Raw genomic sequence first — 15,342 nt, 5'->3', positions numbered from 1 at the left:
ATCATGGAATGATGTTTCAAGCTTTAATAATATTCTTTGACAAAATGCATCTCTTTAGTGAGAGCTGAGCCCGGCTGGGAATAAACAAGAGAATTCTAATATCCTAGCGTGTTTCCTCTAGACTTTTTTGTGGCGGTGATTCCCTTACTCAAAGTTCAAAAAAATGGTCAAAATCTCCATATGCTTGCTATAGAAGGAAGAGTGAAAATCTGAACAGTGCAATGGTGTGTGGCTGGAACAACCCTTGGAGAAGACAGGGATGTGGCCTATAGTTCAAATTGCAGTGCCTCGCATTATCCCCAAATGCATTTCTGGGATCCTTCAGGATCTCAGCCCTCGTGGAGATAAACTTTCCTCCAGGTCATGAGTGGTTCCCAGCAATCTCTGCTGGTAATCTGCAGATCACCCATGGATGCTCAGCAGGTAATTGTCTGGTCTCGTAATGATATTGCAAGAAATCCAAAATTCCCCTCTCCTCCCCAGCTCACATTCCTTCCCCCAGGACCCCTCATGTATTTTTTTTCTCTTACTTTCCAGAGAAAGTAGCTGCTCCTGGGATGCAAGGGCACAGGTAGCTGAGTTATAAAGGAGAAAGCTGTTCCTTGAGCAATGCCACTCACTGGTGGTTAAGCTCAGAAATATTCCCTGATTTATTTTTTTAAGTAAGTAGAGAAGGCTAACAGACAATAAGACTAATGATTCTGTGAGGCATTTTCAAAAGGATGGAGAATGAGTTATTTGACTGAAAATTGAAAGGCTTGATTGCAGTCTCTAGTGAGCCTATATCAGTTTGGCCATGGTATAATCCATTGACTTTCCTATAATAGTCCTAATTAAACAATCAGAAATGAAGGGCAAATTATACCCTAACTGTACATTTCTGGGCAATTAAAACCATAGCATTCTAGCTGGTAGAGATGAACATTTAATCATCTGATTTAACAACAATTAAACAAAACCGTGCTAACCTGTAAAATAAAGAAATCAATAGAAAAATCAGGATAAAATACCTGGGACTGCCAAAGAGAAACAGAGAAGTGGAAATTAATGACAATTAAAAAAAAAAAAAAGTTTTCATAGCAAAGAGCCTTCTAGGACAACTACTCCACAGTGAAGAAGGGGAAAGCAAAACTTATGAAGACATTAATCAAGGTAAAAGTGAAAAGAAAATGAGATGCTTTGGGGCATAGAGATGACAGAAAGTGTATCTGTGGCAATAAAGGATGATGGAAATCGTACGGAGGGGAATAAAACAAAGGCTACATGTGAAAAAGCATGCAAGAGCTGCAGAACACCTACTCTGACAATATAGTCTCTTGCTATTGCTAAAAGAGAAAATCAATAAACTCTGTGTAAGAAGAAAAGCTTATTAAATGATTGACAGTCCAACTGGATACTCCTGTTGGCAAATACATTGCTCTGTGTGATAGATGGACACCAGGGTCAAGAGGCCATCCACTGAAATGATCAGGCTTCATAAAACGTAGATTTGCAAGCAGCAGAGGCAGCGGGGACCCGGTGAAGTTACTGCTTTCAGTTTATTTCTTTGAGCGGACACCAGCTGCAGCACGGCGAGCTCATTTACTGCACAGTGGAAGGGTTTCCATCAGTGGGAGCCTGCTCGTAGCTCCGGCGTGGGGCACAGCGAGCCTACCTGCCTGGGTGGCCACCACCACCACCTGCTTGGTTCTCTAGCCTGAGGGGCTCACTCCCCGCCAGGCAGGGACCCCGTCAGGCCAAGTGTCATGATACATCCCCTCCCCATCTTGATACACCTGGACCTCCAGCCCTGACACGTCTCCCACTTGTAAGAGGGGAGTAGACATGATTTGGTCCTCACCAAGCGCTGCCTGGTCCGTGGCCTGCCCTCCCTGTTGGCTGATACTGGCAGGTCCATGGTCCCTCAAAGAAGTTTCAAAGCAGCCTCTTGGCGAGGCTGGAACCCAGGATGCTCATTTTAGACTGATGGGGAACCAGGCTTCGAGGCCATCTCTAAATCCCCAGCTCCCAAATGCCTTAAGTTTACTTACTGTGGATTGGGATCTACCCAATTTGACCTCAACGAGAAAGATGATTTTCTGCTTTTTCAGAGTTTTAAGTTGGAGAAAGCACATAGAGTTTTCTTTTTTTCTTGGAATACAAAGTGCTGTATCAGGCTTATGAACACTTGGGGCGACTTTTGCATCACTTCAGTCTGAGGAATGACAGGGGATCAAACTGAGCATTGGCTTTTTGGTTACAAAAAATTTATTTAGAGATGGTTTCTCCTTCCCAAATTAATGTCAAGAAAATTTTGTTGTTTCTTGCTTGTGACTTGAGGAGGATTTTTACATTCCAGTGCATTTCTCCTGAATGCTAGCAGATTAGAAAAAAAAAAACCAACCAAACAACAAAATGATTATGTACATTAATAATAGAATATAGGCATTAAGATAACCTTGAGGTTTCTAAATTTGATCCCTATTTCTCTAGATTGCTGTTAGCTTTTGAATGCAGGTGGATTAAAAACAAGAAAAATATTGAAAACTAAATTAAAAAAAATTGTCCAAAAAAGAAAAGTTGATTTGTAATCAGTCCTTGTTTTCCACTATCAAAAATAATCACTCTATCTGCAAAGAATGCATTCCTAACCTTAAATAGTTGATAATATTCAAAATGGTTATAACTTAGCAAAACTCCCTTTCTTCCTCAAGTCATAAATTATTTGTTTTTCTAATAGAAAGTAAAGCTTGACTGTACTTTTCTGTGCCCACACAGCATCACCCCCTTGATATTATGCTTATTTAGAAAGAGAAAATAAAACTTTTTCTTTTGTTTCTTCTGGAAAAATGTATTTGCTCATATTAAGGTTGGCAGGAGTCCCAACAGGGAAAAAATGTCTCCACTTATTATCATTATTATTTTCTTCCCCTGCATTTTCAGTTGTGTTTAGAAGCAATACTATCTATGGTCTGTGCATATGACACACTTGTTGAACCATGAAAAGCAGCGAAAACAGAAAGGTCAGCCGTGGTCTGTCTTCTGTGTCAGCCAGCCTGGCTGATGTGTGCTTTGCGATTTAATGATCTGCTTGCTCAAGTACCAAATTTCCTTAGGAGCATTCAACCATTTGGAGGTTTCTACAAAAATACTGAGAAATCACATCACATGCAGCGGAGCGGCTAAAAACCTTGCTGGAGGTAACCTGTCAAAACCAATGACAGGAAACCAAGAGCCAGAAATGTAGTTTGAGGAACTTATTTTCCAAATTTAGTTACCTAGTAGGATTGTACAAAATTTATCGACAAATTACTCTGGTAACAGAACCTTTCAAATTATTTGCCTACTCACACATGTTAAATCAATTTGGGTTGTATTAAATGTCCTTAGTTAATAGGTCAAACGTATCACTGGGGCAATTTTTCCAGGATTTGATGGACATGATGCCAGGGAGGCACTTTACCTCTTAAAGTTACAACTGTTCAGCTTGCTCTCTGGTCTAGATGCTAAATAGAATGGAATATTTAGCAAATGGCATAATCTAACCATTGAAGAAATTGTATTGTGACACTCAGAAGCTAAAATGGGTGAAAGCCCGGTTTTAATGAACTTTGTGCAGTCCAAAGAAGGCCTGGACAGACCTGGTCCAGCCTTAGCCTGGTGTAGTCACTGACATCCATATGGAACAGAGGTGTAAAATAAGACAGTGGAGAAAGAATTTATTCAGATGTTTTCTCTGCAGCGTAACTGTATGAAAATAGTTTGAGTTATCACTTTCAGAATGACAGATTAATCTAATTTTGGGGGAAAAGCAGAACTGACACTGATGGATGACCAGGCTGGAGGAGGACCTGAGAGAACCACAGGGCAGGTGTTAATGCCAGTGCTGCATCTGAACTGAGAGACCTCCTGGTCCAGCACTGATGACTCATCAGGGGCAGATATTTAAGGATGGGTCCGGCTCTGTGTATTCAAAAATTGGCTCTTGTAATTCTTTTTGTGTGAGGGTATGCCTGCAAGGTGCTGTGAGCTCCCCTGCCACCATTCCTGTCCCCTAGAGAAGCCACATAGCAAACAGGGATTACCAAACTAATTGGCACATCTCTCATTTGAAAAAACTGCCACTTGAGATCTTTCATTTTTCAATTTTCTTTGTAACCATATGTTATCAGATGTATTTGATGCCTAATTTAACTTGGTTTCCACATGTCATTATGTTTATGAAAGGTTTTTGTATTTCAGTGAGGCAGATGTAACCACAAATTTTTTTCACCTTTTTTTTTTTTTTTTTTCTAAATCTGGGCCAGCCTGCTAGACATACTTAATTTACAGGTTTCTATGCCCATTGCCCTTGTCCAAAAGGCTGGCCTGGGAGCCCTGCAGAGGGAAAAAACTCTGAAAACTGCCAAGGTCAAGAGAAAGATCAGGTTAAGGTTTATGTTGTCTTGTTCCTTAAGTAAAGAAAGGTAAGTTCCGGTAAGAGCGATGGTTTTAGGCCATAGGCAGTGTGTATTTACTGTGGTGATGTAGGGCCAGGCTGGGAATCTTCTGTTCACATTCCTGGGAGGGACTGAGCAGGAGCTACATGAGAGGTTGTGGAGGGTGATTTACCAGTGCATGCTGGAGCGGGGAATGAAACAGCAGAAACAACAGGAAAACCCCAGCAGCACAGAGTGCTGCAATGTAGGAAGGATTTACATAGCCTGCCAGAGCAGATCTTCAAGCTAGGACGCAGGGTTTTGTCTGTACCAGTGAATGAAAACCAGACAAGTCCTGTTTTCTAGTCCTGAGGGTGAGCGGCACAGAACAGCAACCGTCTGTCCTCGACTCCCCCAGCCCTGCCTCCCTCAAGATCCTCTCCACCCAAAATGATCTCGCTGACACCTAATGGCGCTGGCTCTTGTCACCTCCAAAACCATCTCCTAGAAACTGATAGCAAGAATGGGTCAAAACGGGACCAGGGAATGAGCCAACAGCACACTAACCACCTGTACAACTGGGGACAGTGCTTCAGCCCCTTCCATGCCCATGTTTATTATTAATATGGTTGCTACTAATGTAGCCAGACAGTCCAAACTAGATGTAGATAAAGTGCACTCCAGCAGATTTCAGTTGGTCCTTCTCTGATGGAAGAGCTGGATGTGCTTTTGTACTTCAGTTTCATTTACACTGGGAGGAAGGTTGCAGTGTTCGTTAATTGCTTAAAGACCAGAAATCCGATCAAAGCTAACCCTCTAGGGTCCTTTAAAAGCCAGTGGGTGAAAATAGGTATATCCAGACGGTAGTTCATTCCCAAACTGCTGTGTGGATATTTCACATCCACTTGGAAATCTCAGATGGCACTGGACACTTCAATGCGGGCACCTGAAGTGCACCTCTCCATTGCCAAGTGCTGACTAGCTCTCCCTTGATGATGTGAGAGCTCAGGTACCTCACACATGTACACATCTACATACTGGTGGCTTCTTTGGAGCTGAATCCCACTTGAACTGTGGTAGAGGGTGTACTGCCATTGGCCATGCTATTGCAGTAGAGACATACCAGGGATGCAAGACAGAACCAAATGAAGGTATTCCTACATTGCAGCTATCTGGTAATGGGATCACAGCTTGTAGTCATGGATAAACGATGGTAGCCTGTGGCCCATCCTCTATTTAGTAAGACTTACAGCAGTGTAGGTGCAACAATGTAAGCATCATTCACAAATATTAATCAGCACGGATTTATGCACCCTTTTGTTTAGCCTGTGCTGCTGGTTCTCTGTTGCTAGCTACTCTGGCCCTTCTGTGTGGAACATGCTAACATCCCTGAACTGTGGTGGAAATGGAGGTTTGAAGCCCCCAGATGAGCTGAAGAACTAGGCACCAACCCTAATTCAGATCTTGGTAACTCGATATTTCTGCTCAGCTCAGACAGGAGAAGAAGCAGAGTTGACCCTGCTGGCCATGTGACGTGTTGACCAAGAAAGATACAGCTGTCATAAGCTCCCTGGTACAATATGCTTGAAACCAGCATATAAACTCCATCATCTGCTTGCTGCATTAGGAAATACCAAAGACAGGGAAAGCAACCTATATCATGCCAGATACTGGAGGCTGAGCCTTGCCTGAACTTACAGGGGATGCACCTTAGTCCCTGCCAGCAAAATACAGGGATATCTTCTGAAGTTTATGAGAACATGATTGAACTGTGAGAAATGAAGAGGAAAAAGAAACAGCTTCTTGAACAGAGAAGCCCTGCTGTTCAGGAAAGTAAAAGTAAAGAATGGAGTAGGAGATATATACGGGGAGACACTGATATAGATATTTCAAAATAACCATATGGAGTGAATGGAGAATGAAACTGCAAAATGAACTGTAAACAGAACAAATTTACATGAGACTGAACAAAATGAGGGAAGTTATACTCACTATCTTTATCTTGTGTGAAGGTTTTATTGTGCCTTCAGGATAAAAAGGAGCTTGAAAGGGTTATACATCTCATGAAACACATCTGCTGAGCTTCTAATGGTTATGCTGCAGGTAGAAGACATTGCTTATCAAAGCCTAAATAATCTCACTTTCACATGTAAAGACAAACTGTAAAGTCTGTGAGTGGGATTCCCCAAAGCAGGCTCACACTAGAAAAATACCCATTCATTGACTGCTGGCCGGGCTGGGAGCCTACAACTAACTTTGCATCAATTAGGCTACTGATCTGCTGTTAATCCATGCACAAGTCCTGTGGGTACATTAATATCCCTCAGTGCTTAAACAGAAATAAAGCAAGATAAAGACCAAAACAATAAATTATTGTTTCCTATGCATTGTCTATGCTGGTGATCATAATGAGACTGCAGCTTGGCAAGGTGTGGAATAAATGAGCCAGTCATGTTCCCTCTCACTCTGGAAATGTCTTAGGGATTAGAATTTTCTCAGCTGAGTTTAATGCTTACAGAAAAATATTACATTGACAGCCCTGAAAAATTAAGCCTTTGTTTCCAGACAGCAAAAGCATGCCCAGTAGAAAGATGATTTCTCCGCAATTTCCCATCAATAGGCTGCCAGATGTTCTCTGGAAAATGGGATTTTCTGTGTGAGAAACTCAGCTCCCGTGCCTCTTGCTAACAGCAGAATGGCCATCCTCCTGTCTTCTGCAGACCCTCCTTGGCGGTGCGAAGTGGCAGCTGTGCTCCTTGCTGCAGGGCACCCAGATGTTGTGTATCCAAGAAAAGCTATGTACATGTATGTCTCTGTGCTCTACAAGCTGGATGATGGCCTCCAGCATCTTCCCTTGTGTCCTGGTTCCAGTTAGGACAGAGTTAAGTAGCTCATAGTAGCTGGTAGGGTGCTATGTTTTGGATTAGGATGAGAAGAGCGCTGATAACATGCTGATGTTTTAATTGTTGCAGAGCAGTGTTTACACCAGGCCAAGGACTTTTCGGCTTCTTGCTCTGTCCTGCCAGCGAGCAGGCTGGGGGTGCAGCAGGAGCTGGGAGGGGACAGACCCAGGACAGCTGACCCAAACTGGCCAAAGGGGTATTCCATACCATCTGACGTCATGCTAAACAATATATAGGGGTGGCTGGCCGGGGTGGGGGGGCCGGCTGCTCGGGAATAGGCTGGGCATCGGTCAGCGGGTGGTGAGCAATTGCATTGTGCATCACTTGTTTCTTACACATTATTATTGTTAATACTATTACCATTATCACTATTATTATTATTATTGTTATTATTATTTTCCTGTCTTAATAAACTGTCTTTATCTCAACTCACAGGCTTCACTTTCCCGTTTCTCTCCCCCATCCCAGAGAGGGAGGGGGGAGGGTGAGCGAACGGCTGTGTGGTGTTTAGCTGCCAGCCGGGTTAAACCACAACAGTCTTTTTGGCGCCCAACGTGGGGCCCGAAGGGTTGAGATATCGACAAATCTGACCAGAGTGTGTTAAACTAAAATTGGTATAAGTATTGGACCTGCTTAATAGTTGCTAGTCACGATGTTGATTGCCTTAATCTCCAGTCTGCTGTACCTGTATTCCAAATTGAGTTTTATGGTGCGTTACTTTCTGTATGTGCTCCCTGTTGCACTGTTTATCCTTTCCGGGCCCTGGTTTAAGATTGTTATGGTACTGTGCGGTGTAGCAATGGCTTATGAAATGGTGAGATATCTGGTCATGACTTTAACCTGGTATTTGTACTCAGCACTGACATCGACTCTATACTTTGGAACCCATATCTCGGAAACTATTAGCAATTACACCTATTGCCTGTTTTCGTTAGGGAGCCAATCTGTGAAGGGGACAGGGGAAGACATGTTTCCCTACCTGTTCACTCTCCCTTTCTCCTTCACCACCACCCTCTTATCCCCCGAGTTAGTTACGGTGGTTCTCCGAGATGTTGAATATCCTTGGGATACTCAGACCAGCCTGCTCTTGTTGTTATGTCTCCTGAATGCGCTTCAGATTTTGTGGAGGGTTAAACAACTACTTAGGAATCTCATCCGGAGATCTGTCTTGAGGCGGGATAGTTGCGAGTGGCAGGGAGTGTGGGAGGATATGGGCAGGTTTCTAGAGCAGTGGTCACCTCCAGTGTTTTGGACATTCACCCCTGAACAACTGCAAAATCCTAAAAAGCTGGCAGAATGCTTGAAAAAAAGGTGTCATGACTCTGGCAGTTCCAAAGTGACACAAATCACTGTAGCGTGCTGGGGTCTGGCTTGTGCCTATCGAGCTGCAATTGATGCTATTAGCAACCTAGCTCCAGCTCCTGCAGCCGCTCCAGCTCCTGCAGCCGCTCCAGTTCCAGCTCCTGCAGCTACTCCAGCTCCAGCTCCTGCAGCCGCTCCAGCTCCAGCCCCTGCAGCCGCTCCAGCTCCTGCAGCTGCCCCAGCTCGTGCAGCTGCTCCCACTCCTGTGGCTGGGTCAGAGAAACGAGCTGTAGCAGTGCAAGTTGACCCCGCAGAGGGTATTCCAACCCCTGTGGCAGACCCTGCGTCTGGGTCAGAGAAACGAGCTGTAGCAGTGCAAGTTGACCCCGCAGAGGGTATTCCAACCCCTGTGGCAGACCCTGCGTCTGGGTCAGAGAAGCGAGCTGTAGCAGTGCAAGTTGACCCCGCAGAGGGTATTCCAACCCCTGTGGCAGACCCTGTGGCTGGGTCAGAGAAACGAGCTGTAGCAGTGCAAGTTGCCCCTGTAGACAAGGTGAAAAAATGGTATAGAGGCTCAGGTCGTTTAAAACGCAGACAGTCTTCTGCTAAGTCTGGGCGTAGTGAAGACGAGGCTGGGCCATCAAAGGTGCAGGAGACTGAAGATGAGGATGAGGATGGCGAAAAATCAACAGTAACTACCCGGACTCCATACCAGCCATCAAAGGTGCAGGAGACTGAAGATGAGGATGAGGATGTCGGAAAATCAACAGTAACTACCCGGACTCTACACCGGCCATCAAAGGTGCAGAAGACTGAAGATGAGGATGAGGATGTCGAAAAATCAACAGTAATTACCCGGACTCTATACCAGCGTGAGCTACGAGATGTGCGAAAAGATTTTGGTCGCTGTATAGGCGAGCAGCTTGTCACCTGGCTGCTCCGGTGCTGGGACACGGGAGCCAATTATGTGGAATTGGAGGGCAAGGAAGCCAGGCGGCTGGGATCCCTTGCTAGGGACGCATGCATTGACAAAGCAATTGGAGATGGAGCACAATCTCGCAGCCTCTGGAGGCGTCTCCTGTCAGCTGTGAAGGAAAGGTATCTCTTCAAGGAAGAACTTGTATGTTTACCAAGCAAATGGACCACCATGGAGAGGGGAATTCAGTACCTGAGGGAATTGGCCGTACGGGAAGTAATTTATAAGGACCTAGACGACGCACAAACATCCGCAGATCCAGATGCAGTCCGGTGTACACTACCCATGTGGCGGAAGTTTGTACAGAGTGCCCCATCATCATATGCCAGCTCATTGGCAATGCTAGCCTGGAAAACGGAGGAGAATCCCACAGTGAATGAAGTGACTAAAATACTCCGGCAGTACGAAGGAAATCTCTCCTCTTCCCTAAAGGCCTGTGTCTCAGCTGTGGAGAAACTCTCTGAAGAGGTCCACCAACTTAAAGAGAATTTATCTTCCCCTCCACCTGAACGAACCAGTGTCCACCAGCTAAAAGAGAATGCTTTAGAGAAACTTTCTGAAAAGATCCACCAACTTGAAGAAAGATTATCTTCCCCTTCACCTGAACGAACCAGTGTCCACCAGCTAAAAGAGAATGCTTTGGAGAAACTTTCTGAAAAGATCCACCAACTTGAAGAAAGATTATCTTCCCCTTCACCTGAACGAACTAGTGTCCACCAGCTAAGGGAGAATACCTTGGAGAAACTTTCTGAAGAGATCCACCAACTTAAAGAGAGTTTATTTTCCTCCCCACCTGTACAAACCAGTGTCTCAGCTATTAGGGGTAAACGTTCATCTATGCAAGGAAGACAATATGGTGGGCACACACACCGCGCCACCCTGTGGTTTTACCTACGTGACCATGGAGAGGACATGAGAAAATGGGATGGAAAATCTACTGCGACCCTAGAGGCACGGGTACGTGAATTGCAAAGGAAAACAATTGGGAAAAAGGAGTTCTCTGAAAGGTTTGCTGCTCCAACTTCCAGCAGGCAGTCCTTTAAACACAGAAATGAAGATTCTGACCAGGACTAGAGGGGCCCTGCCTCCAGCCAGGGGGAGGAAAGGGACAATCGAGTTTATTGGACTGTGTGGATTCGATGGCCTGGCACGTCAGACGCACAGAAGTATAAGGCTTTGGTAGACACCGGTGCACAATGTACTCTAATGCCATCAAGCTATAAAGGGCCAGAGCCCATCTGTATTTATGGTGTGACGGGGGGATCCCAGCAGTTAACTGTATTGGAGGCTGAAGTGAGTCTAACCGGTAATGAGTGGCAAAAGCACCGTATTGTGACTGGCCCAGATGCTCCGTGCATCCTTGGCATAGACTATCTTAGAAGAGGATATTTCAAGGACCCAAAAGGGTTCCGCTGGGCTTTTGGCATAGCTGCTTTGGAGACAGAGGACATTAAACAGTTGTCTACCTTGCCTGGTCTCTCAGAGGACCCTTCTGTTGTGGGGTTGCTGAGGGTTGAAGAACAGCAAGTGCCGATCGCTACCACAACGGTGCACCGGCGGCAATATCGCACCAACCGAGACTCCCTGAGTCCCATCCATAAGCTAATTCGTCAACTGGAGAGCCAAGGAGTGATCAGCAAGACTCATTCACCTTTTAATAGTCCCATATGGCCAGTGCGAAAGTCTAATGGTGAGTGGAGACTAACAGTGGACTATCGTGGCCTGAACGAAGTCACGCCACCACTGAGTGCTGCAGTGCCGGACATGCTAGAACTCCAGTATGAACTGGAATCAAAGGCAGCCAAGTGGTATGCCACAATTGATATCGCTAATGCATTTTTCTCCATCCCTCTAGCAGCACAGTGCAGGCCACAGTTTGCTTTCACTTGGAGGGGAGTCCAATATACTTGGAATCGGCTGCCCCAGGGGTGGAAACACAGCCCTACCATTTGCCATGGACTGATCCAGTCTGCGCTGGAGCAGGGGGAAGCTCCTGAACACCTGCAGTACATCGATGACATCATTGTGTGGGGTGACACTGCAGAAGAAGTTTTCGAGAAAGGGAAGAAAATAGTCCAAATCCTTCTGAAGGCCGGTTTTGCCATAAAACAGAATAAAGTTAAAGGACCTGCACGAGAGATCCAGTTTTTAGGAATAAAATGGCAAGATGGACGCCGTCAAATCCCAATGGATGTGATCAACAAAATAACAGCTATGTCTCCACCAACTAGCAAAAAAGAAACACAAACTTTCCTAGGTGTCGTGGGGTTTTGGAGAATGCATATTCCAAATTACAGTCTGATTGTAAACCCGCTCTACCAAGTAACCCGTAAGAAGAATGCTTTTGAATGGGGCCCTGAGCAACGACAAGCCTTTGAACAAATTAAGCAGGAAATAGTTCATGCAGTAGCCCTCGGGCCAGTCCGAACAGGACCAGATGTAAAGAATGTGCTCTACACCGCAGCCGGAGAGAATGGTCCCACCTGGAGCCTCTGGCAGAAAGAACCTGGGGAAACTCGAGGTCGACCCCTGGGGTTTTGGAGTCGGGGATACAGAGGATCTGAAGCCCGCTATACTCCAACTGAAAAGGAGATATTGGCAGCATATGAAGGAGTTCGATCTGCTTCGGAAGTGGTCGGTACTGAAGCGCAGCTCCTCCTGGCACCCCGACTGCCGGTACTAGGCTGGATGTTCAAAGGAAGGGTCCCCTCTACGCATCATGCAACTGATGCTACATGGAGCAAGTGGGTTGCACTGATTACTCAGCGGGCTCGAATAGGAAACCCCAGTCGCCCAGGAATCTTGGAGGTGATTATGGACTGGCCAGAAGGCAAATACTTTGGGATATCACCAGAGGAGGAGGTGGTTCGTGCTGAAGAAGCCCCCCTGTACAACAAGCTACCAGAAAATGAGAAGAAATATGCCTTGTTCACTGACGGGTCCTGTCGTATTGTGGGAAAGCATCGGAGATGGAAAGCTGCTGTATGGAGTCCTACACGACGAGTTGCAGAAGCTGCTGAGGGAGAAGGTGAATCGAGTCAGTTTGCAGAAGTAAAAGCCATTCAGCTGGCTTTAGATATTGCTGAACGAGAAAAGTGGCCAGTTCTCTATCTCTATACTGATTCATGGATGGTAGCAAATGCCCTGTGGGGGTGGTTACAGCAATGGAAGCAGAACAACTGGCAGCACAGGGGCAAGCCCATCTGGGCTGCGGCATTGTGGCAAGATATTGCTGCCCGGGTAGAGAACCTGGTTGTAAAGGTACGCCATGTAGATGCTCATGTGCCCAAGAATCGGGCTACTGAAGAACACCAAAACAACCAGCAGGTGGATCAGGCTGCTAAGATTGAAGTGGCTCAGGTGGACCTGGACTGGCAACATAAAGGTGAATTATTTATAGCCCGATGGGCCCATGACACCTCAGGCCATCAAGGTAGAGATGCAACCTACAGATGGGCTCGTGATCGAGGGGTGGACCTGACCATGGACACTATAGCACAGGTTATTCATGACTGTGAAACATGTGCTGCAATCAAGCAAGCCAAACGGTCAAAACCTCTTTGGTATGGAGGACGATGGCTGAAATATAAATATGGAGAGGCCTGGCAGATTGATTACATCACACTCCCTCAAACCCGCAACGGCAAGCGCCACGTACTTACAATGGTGGAAGCAACCACCGGATGGCTGGAAACATATCCTGTGCCCCATGCCACCGCCCGGAACACTATCCTGGGCCTTGAAAAGCAAGTCTTATGGCGACATGGCACCCCAGAGAGAATTGAGTCAGACAACGGGACTCATTTCCGAAACAACCTTATAGACACTTGGGCCAAAGAACATGGTATTGAGTGGGTGTATCACATCCCCTATCATGCACCAGCCTCTGGAAAAGTTGAACGATACAATGGACTGTTGAAGACTACACTGAAAGCAATGGGTGCTGGGACATTCAAAAATTGGGATACACATTTGGCAAAGGCCACCTGGTTAGTCAATACCAGGGGATCTGCCAACCGAGCTGGACCTGCCCAATCAAACCTGTTACGCACTGTAGAAGGGGATAAAGTTCCTGTAGTGCACGTAAGAAACATGCTGGGTAAAACAGTCTGGGCTACTCCTGCCTCAGGAAAAGGCAAACCCATTCGTGGAATTGCTTTTGCTCAGGGACCTGGATGCACTTGGTGGGTAATGCAAAAGAATGGGGAGGTCCGGTGTGTACCTCAAGGGGATTTGATACTGGGTGAGAATAGCCCATGAGTTGAATTGTAGTATGTTAATTATTATATAATAATGTATGTCATCACTACCATGATTGCTATATATCATAGATGAAAATGGTGATTAATTAGAATGTATTGGACAGAGTGTAACCTGAGCATGACATAAATGGTATGGAATAAGGGGTGGATATCTGTCCTGGTTCCAGTTAGGACAGAGTTAAGTAGCTCATAGTAGCTGGTAGGGTGCTATGTTTTGGATTAGGATGAGAAGAGCGCTGATAACATGCTGATGTTTTAATTGTTGCAGAGCAGTGTTTACACCAGGCCAAGGACTTTTCGGCTTCTTGCTCTGTCCTGCCAGCGAGCAGGCTGGGGGTGCAGCAGGAGCTGGGAGGGGACAGACCCAGGACAGCTGACCCAAACTGGCCAAAGGGGTATTCCATACCATCTGACGTCATGCTAAACAATATATAGGGGTGGCTGGCCGGGGTGGGGGGGCCGGCTGCTCGGGAATAGGCTGGGCATCGGTCAGCGGGTGGTGAGCAATTGCATTGTGCATCACTTGTTTCTTACACATTATTATTGTTAATACTATTACCATTATCACTATTATTATTATTATTGTTATTATTATTTTCCTGTCTTAATAAACTGTCTTTATCTCAACTCACAGGCTTCACTTTCCCGTTTCTCTCCCCCATCCCAGAGAGGGAGGGGGGAGGGTGAGCGAACGGCTGTGTGGTGTTTAGCTGCCAGCCGGGTTAAACCACAACACCTTGGAAAACGTGATTGCAACACAGCTGCTGCCAGCACCCAACCCAGCCTCCTCTCCATCTTCCCCATCTTCCCTGGTGGCACCAAGCCCTACAGGCTGTCTGATTTCTGTCCAGATCTCTTGATATAGTCCTGTTCTGATTTTCCTGCCCTTTTTATGTCTTCACAACTCTTCTATTTGTATCCACTCCCCAAAAGATAACGGTGGATTCGATCCAGTCAATCAGCATCCAGGTGACACACCTTCTCCAGGTTCTCAAGACACAGGCACTAACTCTTGCCTATGAACCTTTTGCTATGGAGCAACCATGCTAGAAAGTGTTACAAAATTGTGCTTCAGTATATGGAGCCCAGAATGGTTCTTTTCAACATTTACCTTTGACTTTCTACCTTCCCATTCATTTGACAGTAAAACAGCACCAAGAAATATGGAGCAGCATTTCTCTTGTAGGATACAATGGGGTACCATACTAAGAATTTTGCAGATTTGCCTGCTCCCCCTTGATATATATTTTTAAGTGCCTCGATGGGTTTAAACATATTTTAATTGATTCAAAAACATTCACATAATTTCTGTAATGGTTTTTAATTGTGCAATTAGTGTAAAGACATAATCATGTAATTAGGCTGTGTAATTACAATGTGTAATAATATTGTAGTGCTGTTATATGCATTCTTTTTAAACAGAAAGAAGGCATGTGTATAACTCTGAAACCATAACCTGTGAGCCCCAAAGTGCCTGTAAATATTTCCTTCTGTATATCCCA

The 15,342-nt window shown here is 45.5% G+C and overlaps 2 protein-coding genes across 15 annotated transcripts in view; one reads left to right on the top strand and one right to left on the bottom strand.

The window, feature by feature from the left end:
- The window catches only part of LHFPL3 (LHFPL tetraspan subfamily member 3), a 261,232-nt gene that overhangs the window by 48,330 nt on the left and 197,560 nt on the right, over nucleotides 1-15,342 (bottom strand). The window contains exons 3-4 of one of the 11 annotated variants that reach the window (XR_014578023.1): nucleotides 5,559-6,494; nucleotides 3-5,328 (exon numbers count right to left, since the gene is read on the bottom strand). The exons of 8 other annotated variants lie outside the window; for them this stretch is intronic. Coding sequence is in view for 1 of the 3 variants with exons in the window: in XM_083819861.1 (XP_083675987.1) it covers nucleotides 6,490-6,494 (5 nt within the window). In the remaining 2 variants the exon portion in view is untranslated. Of the gene's footprint in view, nucleotides 1-2; nucleotides 6,495-15,342 lie in introns of those variants that run through there. 2 more of the 11 variants (XR_014578022.1, XM_083819861.1) reach the window with 2 other exon arrangements.
- The window catches only part of LOC310892296 (uncharacterized protein), a 56,370-nt gene continuing 51,802 nt past the window's right edge, over nucleotides 10,775-15,342 (top strand). For 2 of the 4 annotated variants that reach the window (XM_083819840.1, XM_083819839.1), the window contains exon 1: nucleotides 10,775-14,339. In XM_083819840.1, the coding sequence (XP_083675966.1) occupies nucleotides 10,785-13,838 (3,054 nt within the window). In that variant the 5' untranslated portion in view covers nucleotides 10,775-10,784 and the 3' untranslated portion in view covers nucleotides 13,839-14,339. The remainder of the gene's footprint in view (nucleotides 14,340-15,342) is intronic. The other 2 variants (XR_014578019.1, XR_014578020.1) reach the window with 1 other exon arrangement.

This window comes from Anser anser, assembly GCF_964211835.1.
Source record: "Anser anser genome assembly, chromosome: 1".
Lineage (NCBI taxonomy): Eukaryota > Metazoa > Chordata > Aves > Anseriformes > Anatidae > Anser > Anser anser.
Note: the sequence above shows the minus strand (reverse complement) of the source record. Positions and strands in the feature narration are given on the sequence as shown.